Below are 27,973 nucleotides of genomic sequence, written 5' to 3'. Positions count from 1 at the left end.
AAATCACAGGCCCCACTTTTCCTGAGCATGATGGCTCAAAATATCCATCCTTCTCTGTTGGTGTGAAGAGAACTGGCAACTCCTCATTTTGTTCAATGGGGATTAAGAATTCCTGACCAGAGAGAGCTAAGATTCCTTTCTGTTTGTGGTGACAGGAAGTGAGTATTTAGTCTTCCTGACTGATCCAGAATGTCCTGGACTTTGGATCAAGAAACTGGGTGAAAAGACAAGTAGCCAGGAGGAAAAAGTAAAAAGACCTGGGTACACACTTACCCCTACCCTCAGTTACAAATAACAGAGAGAAATCTGAGTCCTCCTGGAGCAGGAAGGAAAAGCTTTTGGGGTCCTGCTAGTGGTGCTGGATTTTGCTCCATTCAAAGCAATGAAAGAATGTTCTATCCTTGCTTATTTTTTTACTTCTCAGGTAGAACTTGCCATATAGGTCATGAAGCATGAGATTGGATTTTAGTTGGAAAAACTTGTCCATTGGGCTCCCACTTGACCCTGGCTTCTGCAGATCCTCCTCTCTTCTTCCCATGGAAGTCATTAATTGGGAATTGTTGAAGTGGGCACACAGGGACCCATGCTGTTTCAGGGTTTGTTGTGACGCTGTGGCAGGAACTCCTCACCCATCCACACTCAAAAGGAGAGCATTCATTCATATGGTGTTTGGCTGATCATAATTCCTAGGGATAACAGCCTGAGTTTCAAATGTAAAACAAATTTTGGGTAGAAGAATATATATGGAGATGTTCAGATAAAGGAAAGAGGACAGACCATAAGAAATTTACTGTGAAATTAAGGAAAGTTAAGCTCTGGGTCCCTCCTAAGATCCTGGGAGAAACCTTAGAAATCTGTTTAGGTATATATATATATATATATGTTTCTGTAAAGTTGGCAGAAGGAAGATGTAATCCTGCTACTTACCTACCTAGAAGAGAGGCAGACCAGAAATATTTGATATTCAGCACTAAATGACTACTAGTCACGATTCTAACTTTTTAAAGGTTCTTGGCAGAGATGTGTCTTAACACTTCAGTATGCTACCTGTATACATTTGAGAAAGTCACTTAATCTCTTTACAGTTCACTATGCTCACCTATAAAATGAGATTGATAATACTAATATTTGAGTGCTTAATGTACTCTATTCAAAGCCATTTATTTGGATTCTTTCGCTTGATTCACCAACCACCCTATGAGGCAGAGATCCTTATTATCTCCATTTTATACATAAGGGAACAGGCACAGAGAGTTTAGGTGTTTTTTTCTTAAAGTCACATGGTTAGTGAGCAAAGCTAGCAATCAAATCCAGATATGGGAGCCTGAATCCATAGTTCAGTATCTTAACTGAACAGAAACATTGTTCGTTGCTGTTTTCATCACGGTTGTTACTCAATTCAACTCAGATCAATTTAACACAATTATCTTAAGTAAATACTCATGCAAGGAGCTCCTTGTGAAAATCATGAGATATAGGAGATAATCTGCAGAAAAGTACTTTGGAGAAGTGTTTTTAAAATAAAGTATAACCAGATAAGCACTAAAGCAAATAAGTAAATAAGATACTTCTAATTTACTGAATCTATAAAAGATGAAAATTTTAATGGGTGACCTAAACATTCTTCTGTTTAAATGGACATATAATCAGAGCAATCAGATTTCCCCCTGTATAGTAACTGTATGAGTTATTACAAGGGGAGATAGTTTAAAGAAATTATGAAGCCAACTTGGAAATCCAATTTTCATTGAGGCCATCATATAGAGCCACAACACTACTTGTGCCCCTGTGTACTTAGTAAATGTGTTTGTTTTTGCTACCACATACTGAATTTATGTTATCTAATTTCTAGCCTTCCAGGCCTGTAAGTCCATCCAAGTTAAGTTGTGTTTGCTTATCCGTGTATATCCTGCACCTAACATAGCACCTGGCACAGGTTGTTCCTTAAGACATATTTGTTCTGCTCCTTTTGGCTTCATCTATGGAACAGCAAAATAAACAGTGATAGAAATTAGCTTGAAATGTCCCTAACTTCTTGTCACAGAGGTCAAGTCCCTTGCTAGGCTGCCGGGAAACTGAACTCTGAATAGTAATGATGGGTGTGACAGTGTGGGTTGCATTTGTAGTAAGAGCATCTCATCATTCTCTTATGAGGGACACAAATAGAAAGACATTAATACAACACCTATTTTTGCTTCAAATCTGAACAGAAGCCTTAGAAGTAAATGCCAGAAAGCAGCCCAATTACCAGGGAGACCCTCATGTTCCATGTTCCACAGCAAACATTCTAAGCATGGGTCTGTATCTGCTCACTTCTCCTCTTTTCTTTACCTTTCAAGCTTGAGCTCAATTTCCTCAGACCTTAATTACTTCCAGAACCTACAGACTGGACATGCCTTATCTTGTCTTTCCCTACTCATGTTCATTCTACATGTGCATTCCAAGAACGTTTTTACCGACAAATTATCTCAACATATCTTCATTAAAAACCTTCTCAGTTTCTCCAATTAGGAGATAAAACCCACACTTTGGTTTTCATAACTCTCCATCCAGATTCAACTTACATTTTCTTTCCATCCCAAGCCAAGCCCAAAGCACAACAAAACAAAGTTGCAAACAGGTCCCATACAAATTCTGCACTTTTCCTGCTCCTGGTTCCTTCCTGTCTAAAACTGACTTTCTTGGTTCTCTTTATGTATTACACATTTTCATAAAAGTTTGATTTTAATTTCTACCTTGTTTATGAATCCCTTCCAACTTTATCACTTTTGCCAGGTCACTCTCTCTTCTATAAGCCTATCATTTCCTTAAACTCACATAGAAAGAAATTATGCTCAAAGTACTTATCAGAAAGGGTTACAGAAACTTAAATACTATTCTCAGACCACATGTTTCTAAAAAAGAAAACAACAAATATTCAGAGTTTCAAATAACTTCAGCCCTTGATATTCAGAAAGTGTACAAGTGCAGATATACCCTAAATCACACCTAGGAGTAAGGTTTCCCAAATACTCACTTTATCATTACTTTCATTCACAGGAGTACTACAAAGGAAATGCAACCCACAGAAACCTTCTGCATCTTTAGTAGAGCATAAGAAAAGATAGGAGGACATTTTTTGTCCATTTCTCCTTTCCCACACCTTTGCTTTATCATCAGGAAAAACCCTCAGTGGAAGTGCTCAGATCCCTGGAAGAGGGATTCACCAAATGCAGACAAATCAGGACAACATGGATCCAAAATAGGACTCTGACTTGGTGATGAGTCTTCACTGGTCACCTTTTTTCATTAGGAGTCCTCTTGTTGTTGGAGTGTCTTCTTGTAACATTCTCAATCAGGGCAACTCCTCTAGGTCTGCTGAGGACTCTGTCCCATTCCTATAGCTGCTGCTGCTTCCACCACTTTGGGTCCACCTAGAAAAGCTCAGCCCTTCAGTCTCATCCATGATTCATCTGTAACTTAACAGTCCACATGAAACATTCGGGTTGTGCATTAACCATCACGTGCGAACATCAAGTCTGGGTACTACTTCTGAAACAGGCTTCGAGAGATCAGCATCCTCATCACTTCATTGCTACCTGCAAGAGGGAGGAAGAATGAAGGATTTAGTTGCAGCAAAGTCTGAGAGCTTGGTAAAGCTTAAACCAAGGTGTTCCAAGCCTCATTCAGGGCAGTAGCAGCTCTAACCACAACTGTTGCTTGAGCCCTGAGTGGGATGGGATTATCACAGACTTCTCTGCAAAGTACAGAAAAATGTCGGGAAGTAAGGAATGAATCTACCCTTTAGAAACACCTCTCCTGGGACAGGGGAAGACAGCCAAGTAGGAAAATGCTGAGCTCACCTCCTCCCATGGATACACTAAGGCTCCCACTATGTACGGCACAACTCACTCTGTGAACCTAAACTCTAGCAGAACAGCTATTCCATAGCTAAAGATATAAAGAAAAAGTCACATGAGAAGGCTGAAGGGGTAGAGACGATTGGGAACCAAACCCACAGCACAGTGACCCACAAGCAGGAGCACAAGATCCACAAGCTAGTATGTGGAGGTCCTTCCTGAGGAGTGAGAAGTTCAAGTCCCACAGCAGACAGCCCCTGCCCTGGAGATCTTCACTGGGAAAAGGAGGCCCCATACTGTCTGGCTTTGAAAATCAGTGGAGCTTAACTTAGGAGAGCCAGAGGGCTACAGGAAACTGAGACACTACTCATAAAGGGCCCACACACAGTATCAGTCAGTCATCCAGCACAGAGGTAGCAGTTTGAAAAGCTCTTGGGTCACACAGGAGGGAGGTTTAATGACTAATTTTCAGCTGTGTGCCAGAGGGGCAGGGATCTGTAGGAACTTTCTCTGGGAATGGAAATGTTAGCAGGTGCTATTTTTCTTGTACTCCTACAGCTTAGTTAGCCAGATGCTTTGGAAGCAAGATCTTGACACCCACTCTACCTTGCTAGCACTGCTTGTCCCACCCTGGCATTTGCCTGCAGATCTTTTGGGCTCAACACACTCAACTTAGCACACTTCCCTCCAATCAGGTACTAACCACCATACCTGGCAGGCAACCTCAGTGGGGACCACTGCCCGCCCCCACCCAAAGTCACTGCTGCCCACTAACACACCCCCAAGACTCACAGGTAGGCCTTGTAGCCAGCTACCAGCATGCCCACAGTAGTCACAGCCCAGACACAACAGGACAACACATGCAGACCACATAGGGGACACCCTGGGAGTGCCTGGTTCTAGAGACCAGGAGGGATTGCACTACCGAGCCTCCAAGATAGATGCCTTCCATACAGGGCATTACTTTCAGGACCAGGAGAGTCTGACTTACCTGATACACAAAAACAAAAATGAGGAGAAAAGAATATTCTCCATATGAAAGAACAACACCTCAGAAAAAAAGAAATGAACAAAATAGAGATATGGAATTTACTTGATAAAGTTTCAAAATAATGGTCATAAAGATGCTCAGAGGCCTTGAGAGAGGAGTAGTCTAATTTAGTGAAAATTTCAGCAAAGAGACACAAAACATAAAACAAAAAACAGTTGCAGAGTATAGTAACTAAAATGAAAAAATACACTATAGGGAATCAACAGCAGATTACAGGATGCAGAATGGATCAGCAATCTGGAAGACAGAGTAGAATAAAGCACCACGCTGAGCAGCAAAAAGAAAAAAAAGAATTTTAAAAAAAGGATAGGTTAAGGGACCTCTGGGACAACATGAATTATACTAACATTTGCACTATTGGGGTCCCTGAAGGAGAAGAGAGAAAGAGGCAGAAAACTTATTTAAAGAAATCATGGCTGAAAACTTCCCTACTCTGGGGGAAAAAAGAGACATCTCATTTCTAGAAGCAGAGAGAGTCTCAGACAAGATAAACTAGGAGAGCCATACCACGATATGTTTGTGTGTGTGTGTGTGTGTGTGTGTATGGTAAAATTACATATAAAGAGAACTCTTATAAGCAAATAGTTATGTACAAGGGAAAACACCCATAAAGCTATGAGCTGATTCTTTTCAGCAGAAATTTTGTGGCCAGAAGAAAGCAACATGATGTTATTCAAAATGCTGAAAGGAAAAAACCCTATAATCAAGAATAGTCTACCTTAGAAGGATAGATAAAGAGTTTTCCAGACAGGGGTACCTAGGTGGCTCATCTGTTAAACGTCCAACTCTTGATTTCGACTCAGGTCATGATCGCAGGGTTGTAAGATTGAGTCTTACAATAGGCTCTGTGCTCAGCACAGAGTCTGCTTGTCCCTCTCCTTCTGCTCCTTCCCCGTTTGGGTGCTCTCTCTCTTTCTCTTAAATAAATAAATAAATAAATAAAATCTTTAAAAAAAGTTTCCCAGGCAAACAAAAGTTAATGGAGCTCATCATCACTATACCAACTTCACAAGAAGTGTTAAGGGACTTATTTTAAGTTGAAAAGAAAAGGCAATAACTAGGAGTAAGCAACTTATTAAAAAAAAATTTCACAGGAAAAGCAACATTTAACATAGGTAGTGGATCAATCACTTATAAAGCTAGTATGAAGGTCAAAAGAAAAGAAAAAGTAATTTAAAAATCACTTATTTATAGAAAATTAGTTAAGAGGCTCATAAAATATGATGTCAAATACATAAAATGGGAGGGTCCTAAAAATGTGGTCCTATTACGTGTTTGAATTTAAGCAACCATCACTTAAAATAGACTGCTATATAATAGGGTGTTATATATGAACTTCATGGTAACCACATATGAAAAACCTGTAAGAGATGTACAAAAAATAAAGAGAAAGGAACCCAAGCGTAACACTAAGGTAAGTCATCAATCACAAGGGAAGACAGCAAGAAAAGAAAAAAGAAACTGAATAAAAACCACCAGACAACAATTAACAAAATGGCAGTAAGTACGCATCTAACAGTATCACCTTTTCTTTAAATGTAAATACTTCAATCAAAAGACAAAGGGTGACTGAATGGGTAAAAAACAAACAAAACAAAACACAAGGCCCAGATATGTGTTACCTACAAGAGACTTACTCCAGACCTAAAAACAAATACAAACTGAAGGGGAGGGGATGGAAAAAGATATTTAAAAAAAAAATTTTTTTTAATTTATTTGACAGAGAGAGAGATCACAAGTAGGCAGAGAGGCAGGCAGAGGGGGAGAGGGAAGCACCCCCCCCCACCCCCGGCCCAGCTGAGCAGAGAGCCCAATGTGGGGCTTGATCCCAGGACCCTGTGATCATGACCTGAGCCAAAGGTAGAGGCCTAACCCATTGAGCCACCCAGGTGCCCCAGAAAAAGATATTCTAAGTGAAGGAAAAATTTTTAAAAAGCTAAGGTAGCAATATTTATATCAGGCAAAACAGATTTTAAAACAAAGACTATAACAAAACATAAAGAAGGTAATTACATAATGATAAAAGGATTGATCCAACAAGAGGATATAATGATTATAAATATCTGCACACCCAATCCAAAGCCCTAAGTATATAGAGCAAATACTAACAGATATAAAGAGAGAAACTTACAGTAATACAATAATAGTAGGAAACTTTAACACCCCACTTACATCAATGGACAGATCACCCAGACAGAAAATCAGTAAGCAAACAGTGGCTTTGAATGGCATGTTAGAACAGACAGGACATTAGGACTTCACAGATATATACAGAACATATCCAAAAATGTCAGAATACACATCCTGTTCAGGTGCACTTGGAAGTGCACATTCTCTAAGGTCATATGTAAGGAGACCACAGAACAACTCTCAATACATTTAAGAAGACTGAAATCATATTAAGTGTTTTTTTCAACCACAATGGTATAAAACTTGAAATCAATTACAGGAAAAAAATGGTAAAAACACAAGGAAGCTAAACAACATGCTATTAAATAGCAAATGGGTCCAAAAAGAAATCAAACAGGAAATAAAAAGATACCATGAGAGAAATGAAAGTGGAAAGACAAGTTCCAAATCTCTGGGACATAGCAAAAGCAGTCTAACAAGCAAGTTTATAGTGATATAGGCGTTCTTCAAGAAATAAAAACTGGGGCAACTGAGTAGTACAGTCGGTAAAGTTAGGGACATGAGTTCAAGCCCCATATTGGGGGTGGAGCCTACTTAAAAAAAAGAAAAAAACAAGAAAAATCTCAAATATACAATCTAACTATACACCTGAAGGAATTAGAAAAAAAGAACAAACAAACTCAAAGTTCGCAGAAGGAGGAAATAATAAAGCTCAGGGTGAAATAAATGAAACAGAGACTAAAAAAACAACAGAAAGTTCAGTGAAACCAAGAGCAGGTTCTTTGGAAAGATACACAAAATTGATAAATCTTTAGCCAGACTTAAAAAAAAAAGAGAGAGAGAGAGAGAAGTCAAATGAGTAAAATCAGAAATGAAAGAGAAGTTACAACCAATACCACAAAAACATAAAGGATTATAAGAGGCCACCATGAAAAATGATATACCCAAATGAGAAATGGACAGCCTAGAAGAAAGAAACAGATAAATCCTTAGAAACATACACTTTTCCGAGACTGAAACAGAAAATCTGAACAGACTGATTATGAGTACAAAGTTAAACTGGCAATCAAAAAACTCTGAACCAGGAAAAGACCAGGACTGGACAGCCACAGAGGGGAATTCTACCAAACATTTAAAGAAGAGTTAATATATTTCCTTCTCAAACTATTTCAACTGTTTAATTACTGTGTTGCCCTCCTGAAACTAATATAATATTGTATGGCAACTATATTTCACATTAAAAAATATGTACCTACAAAAACACAGAAAAAGCCCCAAAGGACATTTTCTGGATTTACATATAAAAGGAATCCAAAATATTAATTCTGAATATAGAAACATGAATTTTATTTTACTTTTCCTATATTTTATAAGCTTTCAACATAAATATATCAATTTCTTCTGTAATCAGAAAAGTAAATTTTAAGAGGACAAAAATATTTTCCCTGAAAGATCAACTTCTTGCTTCATTTTTTTTTTTTAAGATTTTATTTATTTGACAGAGATCACAAGTAGGCAGAGTCGCAGGGAGAGAGAGAGCAGGAAGCAGGCTCCCTGCTGAGTAGAGACGCTGGGCTCTATCCCAGGACCCTGAGATCATGACCTGAGCCAAAGGCAGAGGCTTTAACCCACTGAGCACTCAGGTGCCCCTTTCTTGCTTCATTTTATAGTGGCTTTTAATGCAAAGAGAGATATGAACCTCCATGAAAAATAAGTAATCACATATCTCAAATAAAATCAAATCTAAAACTGCAGATTTATCCTATTACAAAGTCCACAATGAAACAAAGTGAGACTAGAGCCCCAAATTTTCTGTAAGCGGATGATGGCATGGTCTCAAATAAATGTACCTGGCTTTCACCATTTCTTCTTTACCTACTAAACTTGTCATTCCTAAATGCAGGGTAGGGAAATAACTTTACAAGTAAACACAAAAAAGCCTATGGGGAACTTGAGCACCAGTGACTGAGCTCACTGACATTATTCCAGGGATGAGATCTGTAGAACAAAGCAAGTCTAACTTTTAGAAGCCTGTGATTCGGACGTAACATGTCTCAGAATGTGGTTCCCAGATACCCAGCAGCCGTCTGACTTGAAAAACTTATTAGGGATGCAAAATGCTCAGGCCTAAGACCCACTGGCTCAGTACCTCTGGGTGTGGAGCCCAGCAATCTGTTTTCACAAGCCCTCTGAAAGATTCTGGCACCTCCTCAGGTTCAAGAATGCTTTGAAAATGACAGAGACACCAATGCCCTCAGGTCTTTCCTGTGCCTCTTTGGAAGCAGCCCCACACTGCATCACGGAAGGTCACTTAGATAAGCTTTTGCCCCACCTGGCTCCTACCACGTAACTAACCCTAACCACATAACCACTTCTGGCTGCCTACGCCAACTGAGAGAGGAGTCATGCAGTTTTAAAACATCCCCACTTTGTGTGGAGAGAGGAAAAGGCCAATGCTCTGAACCAGCCTCCAGCAGTTCACACATTTTCTAGCCCATTCCAGTCTATGATTGCCAAGAAAAATACCCATATGATTTAGTTAACTGAAAAATCCATTAGCAATATTGATAGAGTATTGTCAATTTATAGAGGTTGCCTGTGATCCAATCAGCTCACATCTGCCCTGTACAGAAGTTTTGAGATCCCTGAGAACCAAGTACTTTATAAAAGAGTTATTGTTGAAGTTTTCAAAATGCTTTCCTACATATTATCTGAATTTGAGTGTTCTCTAAAATTTGCAGAGGAAAAAAAGCAGAAATGGAGTGATTTGATAGCTTACTCATGGTGACAAAGCAGAGCCTCCGGACTCCCAAGCTAGTGCTCTGTATGGCATCCACAAACACCTCCAGAGCGGGGTCAGGAGAAAGAGGAAGGAGAAAGGCAAAAGACAACAGGGCCTGATGGAACCCTCAAAACCAGTCAGCATGGGGACAGACAGGCTGGGAAAAGTGGTGATCCTATAAGCATTCTGGAGAACAGCTCTGGCAATTTTTACCTTCTAGGATTTGATGGACCCTGGAGTCCCGCACATACTGCTGAACAGCATAGTCCTTCAGGTAGCCATAGCCTCCATGCATCTGTAAAGCCTGGTTGCAGATCTTCAGGGAGACAGGGATTAGACATCTTTGACTGGGGGAAGACTGTGGAACATAAGGCTTTTCTTTCTACCCCAGCCCCCAATCTGGCAGTCTGCTGTAAACTAATATGAGGAAGAACAACCTACAGATAACGAGCCAAGCCCAAAGAGGGGCTCCATATTCTGTGTGGTTAGATGACATGGAAAGTTTACCTACTAAACTTGTCAGTTCCCACCAGGCAAGCAACTTAGAGAGCTCTGCCTTTCTTGCTTTATTATCTGTAGGGGACAAGCCTCCCACAAGCACTTTGAATGGGATCATGTGAACTTCCTATGATGCCATCTAGTGACAATGTAGCCTCATGTGGAAATAGTTCTGCCCTTGACATTTTAAGCACAGCCTAGTGCTAAATTTGAGCAAGAGGCATGGGGCTGCCCCAAACCTTCTTCCGAAGGTAGTGTCTCGTCTAGAACACAACAGAATGACAGTGACTGGATTGAGTGTGTAATGGCACAGAGCAGGTAAAAAGTCAGTTCTGAGAGCTCCCAAGCAGGCTTCTCATGAGTTCATTTATATCCTTAAGCCCCAAGGTGATCTTTGCAGCACCCCAGGAGTAGACTAATGGCTCTTAATATCCCTGGACCTAGTAGTGGCCCCTTGTCCACCCAAGACAGCCAGAGGGCATCAGCACGCACAGCAAAGCATTCATCCGTAGCGAAGAGCTTGGCCATGGAGCACAGGGCCACTGCATCTTCCCGCTCCTCTTGGAGAGCCACTGCTGCGTTGCGGATTATCAGCCGTGAGGCCACCAGTCTTGTTGCCATATCAGCCAGTTTGAATTGCAGGTACTACAGCAACAGGGGAGAAGAGAACCGGACAAGATACACAGGCTTAGACCAGCACTGATCCGGGACCCTCTATAAGACATCTCTCATGAGGTACCTTTTCTAACTGACCCCAAGCTTCAAAGACCCTGCCTCTTCTACAAAGAAAATGTACTGCCTTGTGAGTTCCAAGCCTACTTTCCTCCTGAAAAAGATTACTGATAAAATCAGAACACAAGTTCTAAGATGGGGGCAGAACTTCAGTGAAAACTCATAGCCTCACCCTCCAAGAGAATATCGGCCACAGAGCAGGTCTCTTGCAGCATGGAAAGCAGATTCAGGGGCCTCTGGGAAATTACCTGGTTATTGGCCAGAGGTTCTCCAAACTGCTTCCGAACACTGAGGTGGTCTCGGGTGAGGATGACTGAGGCATGAGCAGCTCCTAGAGAGCAGGAAGCTGGAAAGGAAGAATGTGAACATTTCAACTGAGCCAGGACAGTGCTGCCTGCCCCACCCTGGCCGCCTCCCTGCCCCATCCTGCTGTATTCTCACCAACATTGATCCTCCCTCCATTCAGTCCTTTCATGGCAATGACGAAGCCCTGTCCTTCATTTCCAATTCTGTTGGCAACGGGCACTGCACAATCTTCAAAGATCACGGCGCGGGTGGGCTGTGAATTCCACCCCACCTGGCAAAAATCAGGGGCTACATGGCTGCCCAACAGGGTGGCATTCAGGGCAGTGACTCTTCCCTTCAGCTTATAAGCCCTTGCCTGCCTGTCCAATTTCATCCCACTCTGTTCTCTTCTTTGCTCATTACCTTAGGGCCAAACTGAACTTTTTTTTTTTGGTTTCCCAAACAGGCCATCTACTATTGTTTCTGCCCAGAATTCTTATGTTGTTTCTTCTAATACTCTGGATCTCATCTCAAAAGTCATGACTTCTGAGAGCCCAGACCTATCACAGAAGTTTCAAGATCTCTTCACTATTTTATCAACCTGTTTTATCCCTTCTATAGCCAGAGCACAACCAGAAGGTAACCTGCTTATGTATGTGTCTATTGCCTGTCCCTACTTGCTGACAGGTAATCTCTATGAGGACAGAGCTTTGTCTTTGTTCACTATCCTACCCCTACTGTTTACAAATGCTTGGCATATAGTGGGCACTCACCAGCTGTCGAATGAGTATACAGGTATCCTTCCAAATTTCCCTTACATAAAAAAATATATAAAGCAAAACCAAGAATTAAAAAAGAAAGATAAAAGTATACACTTAAAAGTGAGAGAAAACAGAAACTGAAAGGAAGGAATGATACACTTTGTTTCTGGAACTTATTTGTAATTTTTCTCTAGGCATGAAACGTGACAGCTTTGGTGTTCCGTCAACAGATGTCACAGATACTGTGGTGGATACTACCTATGTGTGTTGAAATAATCATCACTGCCTTTGTAAGTTCCAACAACCTAAATCAGTGTAACTTGATCCTGTAAAATTATGTGTCAGACTATGTAAGTCTGTCCCTGTTCTATGACCCAAAGCAGACATTTCTAGAATTAAGACATTCTACAGCTATGTATCTTACATAACACATACACAACTTACATACCACAATCACAGCTTATACATCTTACACAGGTAAGACAACATATGTCTTATGAATTCAAATAAGGCTAGGGGTGACTTTTGTATCCTTCCTCACCCCAAGAGCCAGCATCATGCTTTGCACATAGTAGGAATCTAGTAAAAACCTACTATACTATAAATGAAAAGAGGCACTACAACCTCTAACTCTTTGGCAGTTTATAAAATATCAGGAAAGCTCATGAGGGGAAACATGGAAACCCTAGGAACTAAAAAGGAGAAGTATAGGGGCACCTGGGTGGCTCAGTGGGTTAAGCCCCTACCTTCGGCTCAGGTCATGGTCTCAGGGTCCTGGGATGGAGCCCTGCATCAGGCTCTCTGCTCAGCAGGGAGCCTGCTTCCCTCTGTGTCTCTGCCTGCTCTCTGCCTGCTTGTGATCTCTCTCTCTGTCTCTGTCAAATAAAATCTTTTTTTTTTTTTTAAAAAGGAGAAGTATAGTTAGGGGTCATTTCATTACCTGACTTCTCCCCTAGAATCCTAACTATAACAGTACATAGTAGGGGGAGATGAGTATTCTGGTCCCCTGACCTAACAAGTCTGAATGGGTCTCATCTTCTCATCTTCCCACAAGCTACAGCTATGGAATCATACATCTACTATTCATGGTCTGGCTATGGGATTGCTAGGTCCTAGTACTGTCTTTTCAAAGCACCTGTGGAAATACTCTCCCTTTTTATTACTGAAACACAATTATCTCCAATGAGTTTTCTTTTATTTTTATTTAAAGATGAAAAGTAGCCCATACGCTTTTCATCCCTAAGACTTATAGTCACCACCAGATCTGTAAGTATTTCTTCCTGGGATAAAAGAATGTGCCAAAATAAGAAGCTGGATAAGAAATACAGGCCAAAAGTGAAGGTGGGACAGATGTCCGAGAAATCTCTCACGCTGATCAGCTTACTGAGGCACTCTGCCATGGTGCCAGAGGTGTGATCCTTCAGCCATGCCCTAGTCTATTCTATATGCTCCTGTTGAAATCCTAATAGAAGCAACTGTGTCCAAGTCAAGTTAGCAAATATGTTACCTATACCCTAAAACAGAACAGAGGTTGGTCTGGCAGGTGCCAGACTCTTGAATTGTTTGAACTTGCCTTATTTTGTGTCCAAGAGCCACTCACCTTTTTTTCCTTCTTGCCAAAGCTGAGGCCAGGGGTTCCTTTCTCCACAATTATACAGGAGATGCCTTTGGGGCCTGGTCCTCCTGTTCGGCATATGACCACATAGATGTCTGATTCACCTCCACCACTGATGAAGGCCTGGGGGTTGGAGAGGGGGTGTACAGGGTTAAGGAAACACATCCGCCCCTGGGGCCTAACACCCGGGAAAACAATCAGAATTCTCCTGACAGTAAGACACCAAGAGGCATGATGGTACAGAGGGGTAAAGGAGGAGTAAAAAGAACCTGTGCTGACTGGGGAATTGGGAATCTAGCTGATGAGACTATAAAAAGGACAGACAAAAATGAGCAGGATTATCTGGACTCAGATCAGAAAATTGAGAAAGTAAAGGTAAATAAAGGGAAACAGGTCAGAGGTTCTCTACCCAATGTGTAAAACTCCTAGGAAATACTAATTTGTAGATAGCAAGGATCCAGGTGATGTCAGCAGAAAGATGGAAACAATCTCCAAGGTGTTCTGTAAGGGGGGCATGCTGGTACCTTGGAGCCATTGAGGATGTAATGATCTCCTTGTCGTTTCGCTGAGGTCAAAAGGGAGGCAGCATCACTGCCACTTCCTGAGGCAGGGATCAAAAGGAAGCAGAGAAGGTGGGGGAGAAAGTCAGTGACGTAAGGGGGCCCCAGCACAGTTCCACTTCCAAGGAAATCTTCCCTTATAACCAACAGCTCAGTGTTTCATACTTCAACATGCAGATAGCCAGAGGAACTCTCTGTATTTGGTGAAAACTGTGGACAGCAATTAGACCATTTTCCATCTCCCAACACACTGAATACAAGGAGGCTCCCATGTGCAGCCTGGAGAGACTCTGCCCTAGAGCACTCTTAGGCTTGTGAGATCAGGCCATGGGAATGTGTTACTCTGCAACCCAGCGTCGTGGCAGATGTGGGTCAGTGGGATGAGAGAGTGCTCCGTGATTTCACCTGAGGAGCACCCCCACTACGTCTTGCTGGTGGTATGGCAAACCCACCTGGTTCAGTGAGGCAATAGGAAGCAAACTTCTCCATGGTACAGAGCGGTGGGCAAAATTTGTGCCTCTGTTCCTCATTTCCAAAGGTATCAATCATCCAGGCACACATGCTGATATACCAAGAAGAAAAGACAATGATAGAGCTAATATGGAGAAAAGGAAATCTGAGGGGGGAAGGGAAGGGGCAAGAGAAGACAAGCAGCCAAGCAGGAAGAGAGAGTGGGAAGAGGAAAGCCACCACCGAGAAGATTCAACTTTAAAGGAAAGGCCCTGGTTAAAACATATTCATGGAACCTGTACTACCCAGAGATAAGCAGGGCCAAAGTATTTCTCACTTGGATGTCCATGAGTTCCCTAAAAACCAAAGAGTTATATGTTCTTAGATAAATTCCTGGGGGGATTCATCTCTGGGTTGAGAAAGATGGGAACAGGGCCCTGACCACTCTCCTGGAGAAGTCTGTTTGCTTCCAGCTCAATCTAGGATTTGTTAGAAAGCAGACAGACCTTATTTGCTAAGCAACATACAAATAAGATGACAGATTCAAGTCTGAGAGGCAGCAGCAGACCTAGAATGAACTTTTTCTTTTTTTGAAACAGAGAGTGAGTGAGTGCATGTGCTCAGGAGTAAGGGGGGGGGGTGGGGAGTAGAGATAGAGGGAGAGCGAGAGAATCCCAAACAGGCTCCATGCACAGTGTGGAGTCCGACACGGGGCTCAATCCCACAACCCTGAGATCATGGCCTTTTATAGTCTGGTTCCTCAACAGCAATCAACTTGAAAAGATGAACTTTTCCCTATTTATCTGAAATTTCCCAGTCAACCTGATGAGTACTTCATTGTGCTCATCAAGCTGTGGCACTCACTTGTGGATGCTTATATAGGCTGTGGTGCTGGTGCAGCCTGTCGCCAAGGCCTCAAAGATGACAGATGCATCGAGCCGTGACAGTCCAGACCCACCTACATCTGTTCGTACATAGACTCCCCCAAAGCCGAGCTGAGCAGCTTTCCGCATTGCATCCACTGGGAACAACTCCTACATACAAAAAGAGAACAGGGTCATCAGTAAGGGGTTCATAGACGAACTTTTCTTCAAAAGGCACAATGAGGGATTAAGAGGTTTGCATTTGGGAGTATGTATATCCTACCTTAACTCAACAGGCTATTTGTTATCTATAGTAGCAGTGAAAATGCATTCTATAAGCACTGGTTTTCTAGCATTAAAGTTCCTTTTAATCATCAACAGAACTGCCTTGGTTTTAAGAGTATACAAATCTATGTACAATTAAAAAAATAAACAAAAAACTAGTCCCTACAAGATGAGGGAAAGAATCACATTACCACTACACTCATTTGCATTAAGAGCTGTGCAAGGGGAATAAACACAGAACAGTCAGGACTACAAGGGGACGAAGACAGGGTCACTACAGGGGGCATTTGCTGGAATGTCTAGCCACAAGGAAAACTCCCACCTTCTGGTCCCACTCTGCCATATTTGGAGCCATCTCCCGGGTAGCAAAGTCAAAGGCCACTTTCTGAAATTCTTTCTGCTCTTCATTCAGTCCCACGGAAGCTGTGGGTAAGATTGCATATACTCAGTGTCAGGACAGGGGTCAGGGAAGAGTAGTGCCAATATCAAGGGGCGTGAAGTTGAGACAGGGGACATGCTATAGCATTTCTCTTATGCAGTATAACCTTTAACATCCATAGAATGGCCTTGCCCACCATTAATATATTATATATTATCTGTTGATAATATCTGATATACTATCTCTTTTCCCTTCTTCTTTCCTCCCCAGTGGATCGGCTGGCTTCATTTACCTCCCAATTGCTTATTCTTTCAGTACTCTTATTTATCTCTTCCTCTTCATAAGTCCACATTAAAAAAAAATAGTAAACATACACTGACCCTCAAATTATAGTAAACATTTTTTTTTCCTTTAGAATGTCCTACCTTTTCTGTATTAGTATCCTGGGAAAATCTGTCCTATCTGTGAATCTGGATAGCTGTCTGTTTCAACATATTCATTTTAAAAGATCAAGAGGGGGCACCTGGGTGGCTCGGTTGGTTAAGCATCTGCCTTTGGCTCAGGTCATGTTCCCAGGGTCCTGGGATCGAGCCCCATGTCAGGCTCCCTGCTCAGTGGGAGCCTGTTTCTCCCTCTCCTCCTGGCTTATGCTCTCTCTCCCTATTTCTGTTCTCTCTCTCTCTCTCAAATAAACAAATTAAAAAAAAAAAGTCAATAGGAAAAGGAAGATATGTGTACTTTGGTTTATCTTCAAATTAAGGGAAAGATCTTCTAATAAGGCTATGCATTTGGCAAATCCCAGACATTCACTGATAACATTGATGATGAAAAAAAAAGTCTTCAGTGTTGAAAACAGGGTTAAGGCCCTACTATATCTGTTTTTAGCCAATGGATTTAGCATTCTCAGAACATTTTCTATCATAAACTATCAGTGATGTGACTTTGGGTAATTCCTTCACTTTGGGGCTTAAGATACTTAAAAGCTAAGGACAGAGAATTGACATCAACAAATAACACAGTGTGGCCTCATTAGGAGAAGTTTCTTTAGAACTTTAAACACCTAATAAAAAAGACTACACCAGGGCGCCTGGGTGGCTCAGTGGGTTAAGCCGCTGCCTTCGGCTCAGGTCATGATCTCAGGGTCCTGGGATCGAGTCCCGTGTCGGGTTCTCTGCTCAGCGGGGGGCCTGCTTCCCTTCCTCCCTCTCTGCCTGCCTCTCTGCCTACTTGTGATCTTTCTGTCAAATAAATAAATAAAAAATCTTAAAAAAAAAAAAAAAAAGACTACACCAAAGTAGTCCTTTATCAGAGGTGATGTTCTTCAGGAGAAAGAGAACTATTTCTACTAACATAAACCGAATGACTACCAATTCACAGTATCATTACTTCATACATTTTCTTTAAATAGCCAGTTCCCCAAATGAAACGAACACTATTTTTTACAGATTTAAAAAAAAAAAAACTGCAGAGAGTAAGATCACACTGAATTAGAAAGCAGACATCAAAGTCAACTAGCTAATTAAGTAAGGTATAAAATATTTTTCTTATTCTGCAGTGATGCAGACTTCCAGTTAGCAGCAGGCCAGAGCTGAAAGTAAACAGCCTAGGCAAATCTCCCGTGAAAACCACCTTTTGGCAATAGTGTAGCCAATTCAGAAAAGATGGGACCACAAATCTAGGGAATCTGCATCAGGATCAGCAACCTACACAGAGTGACTCAGACTTATGTTGTTCATATTTATGTCTCTTTTGTTGTCTCTTACTATTGTCACTTTGAAAGGACAACCTGCCGCAGGTGTGTAAGAAAAAATAGAGTGTATGCCTATACTTTTCCAAGCGAAGCCTTGAGGTACAATATAGGGCGGAAAGAAGAAGTGCAAGGCTCTGTATTACCTACTGAGGTTTCATCCTTTAGTGCTAAATATGTGGTCATTATGAGGTGATGCTAAAGAGCATTAAAGTAAGACTATGGAGCCACAATTAATAAGAATTTATTTCAGTGCCTAATAGTGATGCATAATCCTTCCATTAAAGAAGAGCAGGCTGCAGAGTCAGTTTCTTTAGGGCAGACATAGGCAGCAGTAGTGGCTGGCTATGTGAGCCAGGAAAAAGCAGTTGGTCTGTATTGGAGAATCTCAGAAAGGAATACTTATAAGGATTAGAGATTAGGCTACTTTGAGAAACCTGGATAGAGCAGAAATTTATGTTGGTTGTTACTCACAGGAATATGGTTAGGAATAAACAATTCATGGTTCCTGACTGAGAGGTCATTCATTTGTTTGCAGAAGTCTTGCAGAAATGCTCTTGTAGATCATAGCTTAAAGACCATTCACAAAAGAATATTTATTGAATGTCTATACGGAACAGTACTGGGGTTACAAAAATGAATATAGTCCATTTACACAAAGCATAACATAAATGGTGATAATGTAAATCTTATAGTATAAAGAGAAGTGCTACAGGATTTCAGTCCCAGCAAAGAGTTCAATAAACATTTACTATTACTTTTATTAGAGTAAAACAAGTAGGTCAAGAAACAAAATGTTTTAAGAAATAAGTTTGAATTGTATCCTAAATAAATATTAGGGATTAACTGTATGAAAATCTTGTGTGCAAGTATATACAACGTAATTACACATTTTTGAAATACAATATCCAACCCACTTTTTGATAAAGGAATGCCAATAAAATGAGAGCACTACTTGGCAGAAAAAAGCGGAAAAGGCAAGTTAAAAAGCAAATTATACATAAGAAAGCATGGTAACTAAGTAAAAATATCTCAGTTCCCAGAATACATTAAAAACAAAATAAAAACCAGACTTAAGGAAGTTGGACAGAGTTACTAGCAGAGTTCGAGAAGCCAACACATAGTAAAATGTAAAATGGCAAAGCTAAATAGAAAAAGGGCCTGGAGCTCCTGAGTGGCTCAGTCCATTAAGCATGTGACTCTTGATTTCGACTCAGGTCATGGTCTCAGGGTCATGAGATCCAGCCTGGGTTGAGCTCTGCCCTTGGAGCGGAGTTTGCTTAAGATTTTCACTTTCCCAGATGCAGATAAAGGGGAACCCTCTTACACTGTTGCCTGGAATGCAAGCTGGTGCAGCCACTCTGGTAAACAGTATAGAGATTCCTCAAAAAGTTGAAAATAGAGCTACCCTATGGCCCAGCAATTCCACTACTGGGTATTTACCCCAAAAATACAAATGTAGTGATTCAAAAGGGAACCTGTACCCCAATGTTTATAGCAGCAATGTCTGCAATAGCTAAACTATGGAGAGAGCCCAGATGTCCATCCACAGATAGATGTGGTGTATACACATATACAATGCAACGCTACTCACCTACACACACACACAAAATCTTGCTATTTGCAACAATGTGGGTGGAACTAAAGGGTATTATGCAAAGTGAAATAAGTCAATCAGAGAAAGACAATTATCATATCTTCTGATATGTGGAATTTAAGAACCAAAGGATCATAGGGAAGACAGGAAAAAAATAAAACCAGAGGAAATCAGAGAGGGAGACAAACTATAAGAAACTCTTAATCATAGGAAATCAACTGAGGGTTGCTCCATGGGAGGGACATGGGGGAATGGGGTAACTGGGTGATGGATTAAGGAGGCATGTGATGCAATAAGCATTGGGTGTTATGTATGTAAGACTGACCTCTACCTATGAAACTAATAATACATTATTTGTTAATTAATTAAATTTAAGTTAAAATTTTTTTTTGCCCTTCTCCGCTGCCCCTCCCCCACTGCCACATGCCTGTACATGCACACACACACTCACTATCTCAGGGAGGGAAAAAAAAAGGAAGGAAAGTGGGCCCAAATGAGATGAGGAAACCCCTGATTGTATAACAACCCAAGTGTAAGCAACAGGCAAAAACAAATAACTAAAGAACATAAGAATCTTAAATGCATCCAAAGTAGAAACCTCACTAGAGAATCAACAGTTCTATTTGAGAACCTTGGTGTTTCAAAGAATGCTTGTGACACTGCAGCAAAGTGTAGTGGAAGAACACTAGACAAGCCATCAGGTGTTTGAGCTCTGGTTCTGAAGTTATTAAATGTATTAAATGTACAACTTTCAGTAAGTCAAGTACCTCAGTCCGCTTCAGTTATCCCATTGTAAAATGAGGCGGCTGCATTAGACACTGAGTAAATTTCCTCATCTGTAGGATGAGGGAAGTATACATAATGAATATGTACACCACATAATAAGTAAAATACAAATCATAATTCTCTTAAAAATCATTTTTCACTTATTAAAATATGCAATGAAACAAATGTTTGTCAATCACTCCCATTAATTTTATATTCTAGTATGTAGAATGATACACTGAAAGGGTAGTTTCCTTTCATTTTACTAATTAAGAGGTACTTTATTTTAAAAAGGTGTAAAGGTGGGGCACCTGGGTGGCTCAGTGGGTTAAAGGCTCTGCCTTCGGCCCAGGTCATGATCCCGGAGTCCTGGGATCCGGCTGCGCATCAGGCTCTCTGCTCAGCAGGGAGCATGCTTCCTCCTCTCTCTGCCTACTTGTGATTTCGGTCTGTCAAATAAATAAATAAAATCTTTAAAAAAATAAAATAAAATAAAAAGGTGTAAAGGTACCTCATGGGCTCAACCTACACAAGCAGCTGCTAGAAATACTGTAGCCTATGTAACCTATTTGTTATTTAGTATTTAATATTAACCTATCAAATATTTAATGTATTTGTTACCAAAACAACTCCTTATTTGCTTTGTTATCAGCAAGGGTGACCTTGTTTACCTAACTAAGTCCAATTGCTAGAACAGGCAGCACCGTGTGAAGGAGTTTTAGGACAGGGAGAGGAAAACGGTATTCTATCCTAGTGTATGTCATAGATCTGGGTGTCAATCAAAGGGATTCATACCAAATCTGTTATAAAGAAAAGTGACACTTATTAAAAAGATTTTTTTTCCAGAAGAAAAAAACACGATTATGTAATGGTCAGAGTCACAAAGTCGCCGGTTATTCCTGGTGGGGCTAGGCTCACCATCACTGCCCGATACTCGCATCCAAATTATTTGCCTGGTGTCTGAAGACATTCAGGTCTGTCAACTCTGGGTAGTTTCCCATTTTCAGTAGTAATTATTTTTCAACGGGAATTTCAACACTAAAAGTGTTTTGTAACTATAGGTACTAAGTCACAAAATTTACCTGAACAAATGTTGCATCACTTAAAGGAGCTTCGCTTCATCCACCACAACCAGCCCCAGCTATTTACATCTGTACTATCCTTTACCACCTAGGATGAAGACAAGACAAAACACCACCAGGAGTTTCTGTGCACCCACCACTTATTTGAAAGTAGGGATAGTAACAGAATCTCCCTCAGAGTTGTGAGGTTCATCATAAAACCCTTAGTTATTGTATTCATAAGGAAATGAATTTATTTATTTATTAAGCCTGATATCAACGTATTAAACTTGTTATCAAGAGGTTGATACTACCAAGTATGTTTGTGGAAGACCTGAACAATTAACAAATATCATCAGCAACCAAGACCAAGTTGTATTCTCCTATCTTCATTGGTCTTCAGAGGGCCCCCATGACGTAGGCAGGAGGGAAGATAGGGTTAAAAAGCCAGAGGACCGCCTGCAGCACGTGTTTCCAACGCCAGGCTTCCCACCCACAAGTTTGGAGGTGGGTGAAAGAGTAGCAAACGAGGCCCATGGGCGCCACAGATGGAGACCGCAGAGAGCGAGGGCGGTCAGAGAAGCAATCCGGTGAACAAAATGGAGAGACCAGCCGGCGGGGAAAGTCCATTAGGGAACCGGCAGGTGAGCCTGGGGGTGGTGGCCCAGGTGACCGCCAGAGCGAACCGAGGGTGACAAGCGCTCTGTGGGCGCTCAGACCACGGCACCCCCTCCCCGCCCAGGGACCGGACACTTGCACCAGAGGAGTGAGTCTTACGATCTATGCAGGAGACCAAGCTCCGGCGACCGCTCTTGGCGGGGGCCCGCAGAGCGCCGTGCAGGTAGTAGAAGCACCCTCTCAGCCGCCCGCAGCCGCTCCGCAACATAGTAGTAGCTCCTTCTCCAGCCAGAACCTGCACGCAGTGACCTGGGGCAGGGCACAGACCAGGCCCCGCAGTGTACCCTGGGCGCTGTAGTGCACCCAGCGCCCTCATGGCTCAGACTCAGCCGGGTCTATGCCAGAGCAGGACTACAACTCCCAGAGATCCCCAGGGCCGCGGCGCAAAAGTGCCTTGTGGTACTTAGCTCGGGTATTGGCGGGGGACTCGGTGCCGGCCTTCTGGAGCCTGGTTGGGGTTCTTCGGCGGAGTTGTGGGATCAGTGGCTCGGAAGAATGGTGAATGAATGAGAGAAAGATCAGGGAGAGAACCGATGAGACTTTAGCAGCAGGTTTTGTAAGATGGAAATGGGGTCGTAGATAACTGGGAAGGATTTGAGGGGGCTCAAGGCCAGTTGCATCGGTGCTCCGCAAAAATCCCTCGGGGCTGAGACTCAGATTTCTCTCGTTGTCTCCATCTTGCTTTGCGCAGGTTTCTGGGGGCAGATAACAGAGCTGCGTCTTGTTTTTCTCGGTTGATTTGGAATCCTCTGCTCTTGGACCCCCGCAGGGAAACCATGCCGAAACCCCGGAAGAGGCTCGGCGGGGCTGCGGGGCCAGGTGAGCTGCCCCTGAGCTGCAAAAAGGTAGCTCTGTAAAGAAAGTTTCTCTAGGATCTGTATAATACTGTTCACTTTCAGGACACCTGGGTGGCTCAGTCAGTTGAGCGTGGGACTCCTGTTTTCGGCTCAGGTCATGAGCTTAGGGTGAGATGGAGCCCCACTTGGCCCCGTGCTCAGCGGGGAGGGTGCTTCTTTCCTCCCTCTCCCTCTGCTCATACCCAGGCTCTCACACACACTCTTCTTTTCTCTCAAATAAATAAATCTTCAAAAAAAAAAAAAAATACTGTTCACTTTCAAATCCCTGCCTGTGGGGAGAATCCTTTGTGGATTGTTGTTTTATCCTTAACTGCCCTCCATCTTCTCCTTTCCTCTTCCCACCAAGCTTATACCCAGAGCTGCTTCTGTTCACTGAAGCAGTAGTTGTTTGGTGTAGATACAGGGTGGCTTGTACAAAGGCAAAGAAAATACAGTTGTGCTCTCATGGAAAATGCAAACAGACATAAGTGAAAAGGGTCTTAGGAAACAATGGCTAAGGGTATGAGAGCAGAGAGGAACACCTTAAGAAGGAAGTGGAACTTGAGTCCATCCTTAAAAAAATGGGAAGGCTTTCCAAAGGCAAAGAAAGTGTGATGCCATTTTTATATTCATGAGGATGAATGGAAGATGAACAGGAAAAAAAACAACTGACGGTAGAGAAAGTGCTTTAGGACTGACTATAGTACATTGCGTTATTAACAACACAGAATGGTGTTTGCGGTGTGCTTAACTCCAAAGGGACCACCTAAAAACTAGGCTACGGAGGATCAAACTACTTGACCTCTGTGAATGATACTTAATGAGAGCTAATGCAGGACCTGGGTAGTATGATACTACCTTCAGAGGTAGTAAGATATGGTCATGAAGTGTGGATTCAGATAGACCAGGGGACAGTTCCTGATTATACCGTTTACTGAAATGTGTAATCTGGACACATTTAGCAGATGAACAGAACATCTCATACATTATGTAGATTAACTGAGTTATTGTTAGGATAACAAATAGAGTTTATATAGTAAGAATTGAACAACTTAGCTATTGAGTGCCTACGACGTTCCAGGCACTCTTGCTCTAATTCTCTTTGGAAAAAATCATCTTTGCCACGTCTTCGAAGTCCAGAATGAGCTGTCTTATCCAACATTTCTTGGCACCCTCAAGGAGCAGGAGGCAGGCCACAAAGTACAGTGAGCAAGCAAAAAAGAACCACGAGTTGGTGATAATAATCTTAGTACTGAGTATTTATTATAGTGTCAACCATTATTTAATCCCATTGTTTGCACTACCTTGTTTAATCTTCAAAATAAGTCTGTGGAGGAGGTGTTCGGTTTCCTTATTGGAGAGAGAGCCTCAGCAAAGGCACTTTCTACTTAGTAGAAACCAGGGACTCTGTTAGTCCTAACCCAAAACCATGAACACTATTTTTATCCCACTGAATGGATAATCCAGGAGATACCCTGTAAGGTGGGCATTCCTGCCCCATTTTTATAGATAAACTGAAGTACAGCAATTCAGTTGCTACTGCCAGTAACTGACAGAGGCAGGATTTGGATTCAGGTCTGACTCCAAAGAATGTGCTTTCCCCACACAGAGCATTACTTCTCACCAGTCTCTTCTTTTTGCTTCTACTGCAGACAGTAAGGGGCCAGCAGGAAAACGTACCAAGACTAAGAACCCAGCAGGGGTATTAGCTGCAATGGGTAACTCCAGCCCTGAGAAGACTTCAGCCTCTAAAAACTGTGGGAAGAATCTAAGCAGTTACTGGCTGATGAAGTCTGAGCCAGAAAGCCGACTAGAGAAAGGTGTCGATGTGAAGGTGAGACTAGATACCTCTCTAATCCCTTCAAGCTATTTCTTTTTAGGTGAGAAGTGAATATGGGACACCACAGGGTTCTATCACCAACTTCTTAGAAGGGTAGGGTTAGGGAATAGATTATAAGGAATAAAATCAGCAGGACTTACTACCATCAACTCTTTTGTGAATCCTTTATCTAGGGCAAGGGGTGGCAGACTTTTTTCTGTAGAAGGCCAGATAATAAATATTTTAGGTTTTTGGGTCTAATGGTTCCTGTTTCAGCTCTGTTGTTGTTGCAAGAAAATGGCTATGGGCAATAGGTAATCAGATGGTGTGGCTGTGCTCCAATAAAACTATTTACAAAGTCAGGCCTGGGCACAAAGCTGTAGTTTGCCAACCCCTGATCTGGGCAACGTTTCAAACTTAAGTTGCATTACTCTTGACACTTACCATACTCCTATGTATCTCTCTGCCAACAATTAGTATATATTCATTGAATTAATATAAATCAGCTTTAGTAACAACCTGGAGAAAATAGAAATATATAATAGTTTAATGAGTGAAATACGAATAACCAATAGGTTATTTTATCATTTAAATTATCTATTCCACTAATCCTTTGAATTAGCAAGGATAACAAGATAATGCAATGCTAACTCTACATTTGCCCAATAGAAGTGGCTTCGTGTAACTACTTCCCAGTAAACTACAGACTTCCACTACAGCAAGTGGTACCCTCAACATAGGGGAAAAACCTTTCTACTTCCATATGCTACCAACTGGCCCCAAGACTGCTTAATGAATGAATTCATTTCCTGTTGCCTAGTTCAGCATTGAGGATCTTAAAGCAGAGCCCAAGCAGACAGCATGCTGGGATGGTGTTCGCAACTACCAGGTAAGAGGGTAAGAGCAAGCCCTGAGACTCAGGGTCAAAGAAATGCCTGAATCCCTTTTAGGACTTATTCAGTAGCAAAATCTCTTGGCCAGCATTGTTTTTTTCCAAGATCCCAAACTGTATATTCAAAACTATCTTAATTCCTCTGCATACAGTTTACAAATGGCCTGTGTTCTGGCCAGTGTCTGCATACCAGTCTGGGTGTCTCAGCAAAGGCAAGTATTGAATTGAATGGGGAAGAAACTGTAAAAGAGAAAAACTCATCCAATAAAGCAGACTTGATTCCACTAATTGGTGCTTTCCACTGGGTGAGGAGGATAGTTATTGTTTATTCTCTCCTGGGATAGGCCCGGAACTTCCTTCGAGCCATGAAGCTGGAGCAAGAAGCCTTCTTCTACCATAGCAACTGCAAAGAGCCAGGCATCGCAGGACTTGTGAAGGTTAGTTGTACAATAAGCATTAATCTTAATCCCTCTTCCTTCAAGGAGACTTACTCATATCGATATAAAGGAACACAGCTTAGATCTGTAACAAAAAAGAAATACTCTCCTTCCCATCCCTGATGTCACAAGAATATGGTAAAACCACCTTGGCCTTTTCCAGTACAGCAAGGACTGTAACAAGAGAAGCCTCAGTTCAGTCCCACGGGTACAGACTTCTCTTCATTCTCTGCCTCAGTCTTTCACTCAAACACAGGCCTGATGATGGCTCTTTCAAACCAGAAGTTATTAGAATAATATTAACTATAGGTGGAAAAACAGTGGTACCAATAATAACCTTTAATACGTGGTTTTAAAACCTACTTTCAAGATTTTTGTCAAAACAGGTTTGATTTCCTATGCTTGCTCTAGACTGTATTATTATTTCCAGATATAATGGCTCTATAGCAAGGCAGAAGAGCTGAGTATGTACAGGGTCAGAAGAGAAAGTTGCACTTGAGTTAAAAATTGGCCATGGAGTTGACTGTACAGGCAAATGATTAGAGATTTGGTTTTGGTTTCAGATTGTGAAGGAGGCTTACCCAGATCACACACAGTTTGAGAAAAACAGTCCCTATTATGACCCATCCAGCAAAGAAGACAACCCTAAATGGTCCATGGTAAAGAGTACTTATTTTTCCTATTTCATGAGAGGAAAAGGATGGACAAAGAGAGGGAGGAAGAAGGTGTGTGCTGTCTTTAGGTCAAGGTACAGTCCAGCTTTTACACCCAAAAGAGGTTACCTGGCTTTGGGGATAAGAACAGAACACTGGCAGCTCTGCCCCTAAGAACCTCCCACAAGAAGCAAATAACACAGTAGACAGGAACTGCCTAAACATTCCTTTCTGTTATATAGGTGGATGTACAGTTTGTTCGGATGATGAAGCGTTACATTACTCTGGCTGAGCTCAAAACCCATTACCAAGCTCACAAAACCACTGGAGGCCCCTTAAAAGATATGGCTCTTTTCACTCGCCAGAGACTCTCAGTTCAACCCCTGACCCCAGGTAAGAGCAGGCCCTTTGCTTTATATTATCCACACACCAGGAGGACTCCATGAACTCACATTTACTAGTGATTTAACTTGGGCACAGTATTAAACTTTTCTGAGTCTGTCTCCTTACCTGTCACACCCAGGGAGGAACTATGTCTGGAGTTACCCAATACTCCGTACCTATTACCCAGCAGTGCTTGGCACACAGTAAAACCCTCCATAAATAGTTTTTGAATGAATGACTACCTGCCTCAGTAACAATGTGAAGTGCCTGGCACAACTTTTCTATTCAAGAGGAGACATACCTAATGCATTTCTTTTTTTTTCCCCTTCTTTGGTAGAGGAGTTTTATTTTATTTTGAGCCTGGAGGAAAAGGAGCCAAGTTAACTGGGACACTGTTGCTGGAATGGGCAAGACATTACTCCAAAGAAGTCAAGTTTTTCTAAGACAAAAGAAGGTGGCTTGCGTGTTACGTTCACCTGGAGTTGTGTACGTAGATGGTTTTATGTACCTTTTCCAATAAAACATTAATATCAAAGATGGAAAGCTTTTCTTTTAAAATGGCACTGGACTAGACTACTCCCCTGCAGATCTTTCTGCCCCTCTGTAAGATGCAGGCTGACCTCCACCATCTTCCTTTACTGTAGCAAATACCAGGGTGCAGGGTTCAGTCTGTTACCACCTACTGAAACAAAATTTCATTTTTCTACACCAGCCCCACACCTGCCCCTGAAGTCATCTGGGCTCCACAGGGGGGTAAAACCATCAGCAGTTTCAGCACAGCTTGCCAGATGAGGGTACAGCTGGCATTCCTTTCTCAGCCTGTGCTGGTCTAAAATGGGCATTCATAAAACATCACTGTTCACCAGGGGGTACA

General features: G+C 41.8%; 2 protein-coding genes across 20 annotated transcripts; one reads left to right on the top strand and one right to left on the bottom strand.

Annotated features, from left to right (window-relative positions):
• Nucleotides 1–1,142: 1,142 nt before the first annotated feature.
• On the bottom strand, nucleotides 1,143–22,409 carry ACAD8 (acyl-CoA dehydrogenase family member 8). 3 transcript variants are annotated; one of them, XM_082683313.1, is made up of 12 exons: nucleotides 22,178–22,324; nucleotides 21,422–21,509; nucleotides 16,174–16,274; nucleotides 15,568–15,737; nucleotides 14,706–14,815; nucleotides 14,218–14,294; nucleotides 13,679–13,816; nucleotides 11,474–11,609; nucleotides 11,281–11,378; nucleotides 10,793–10,945; nucleotides 10,016–10,160; nucleotides 1,143–3,578 (listed from the first exon to the last, which is right to left on the bottom strand). In XM_082683313.1, the coding sequence occupies exons 3-12, from the start codon at nucleotides 16,204–16,206 to the stop codon at nucleotides 3,526–3,528; spliced, it is 1,113 nt and encodes a 370-aa protein (XP_082539439.1). In that variant the 5' UTR covers nucleotides 16,207–16,274; nucleotides 21,422–21,509; nucleotides 22,178–22,324; the 3' UTR covers nucleotides 1,143–3,525. The 3 variants fall into 3 exon arrangements, with proteins under 3 accessions (XP_082539439.1, XP_082539437.1, XP_082539438.1); XM_082683311.1 differs by lacking the exon at nucleotides 21,422–21,509 and having other exon boundaries at nucleotides 22,178–22,409; XM_082683312.1 differs by lacking the exon at nucleotides 21,422–21,509 and having other exon boundaries at nucleotides 10,016–10,118; nucleotides 22,178–22,409.
• On the top strand, nucleotides 21,888–27,631 carry THYN1 (thymocyte nuclear protein 1). 17 transcript variants are annotated; one of them, XM_082683316.1, is made up of 9 exons: nucleotides 21,888–22,044; nucleotides 22,770–22,897; nucleotides 24,567–24,748; nucleotides 25,554–25,622; nucleotides 25,778–25,837; nucleotides 25,970–26,062; nucleotides 26,626–26,721; nucleotides 26,958–27,108; nucleotides 27,437–27,631. In XM_082683316.1, the coding sequence occupies exons 2-9, from the start codon at nucleotides 22,855–22,857 to the stop codon at nucleotides 27,481–27,483; spliced, it is 741 nt and encodes a 246-aa protein (XP_082539442.1). In that variant the 5' UTR covers nucleotides 21,888–22,044; nucleotides 22,770–22,854; the 3' UTR covers nucleotides 27,484–27,631. The 17 variants fall into 17 exon arrangements, with proteins under 17 accessions (XP_082539442.1, XP_082539447.1, XP_082539451.1 ...); XM_082683325.1 differs by lacking the exon at nucleotides 21,888–22,044 and adding an exon at nucleotides 22,401–22,576 and having other exon boundaries at nucleotides 22,848–22,897; XM_082683315.1 differs by lacking the exon at nucleotides 21,888–22,044 and adding an exon at nucleotides 22,401–22,576.
• Nucleotides 27,632–27,973: the final 342 nt, after the last annotated feature.

Source organism: Mustela nivalis (genome assembly GCF_964662115.1).
Source record: "Mustela nivalis genome assembly, chromosome: 9".
Lineage (NCBI taxonomy): Eukaryota > Metazoa > Chordata > Mammalia > Carnivora > Mustelidae > Mustela > Mustela nivalis.
The sequence above is the reverse complement of the archived record's forward strand: the minus strand, read 5'-3'. Positions and strand labels throughout refer to the sequence as shown.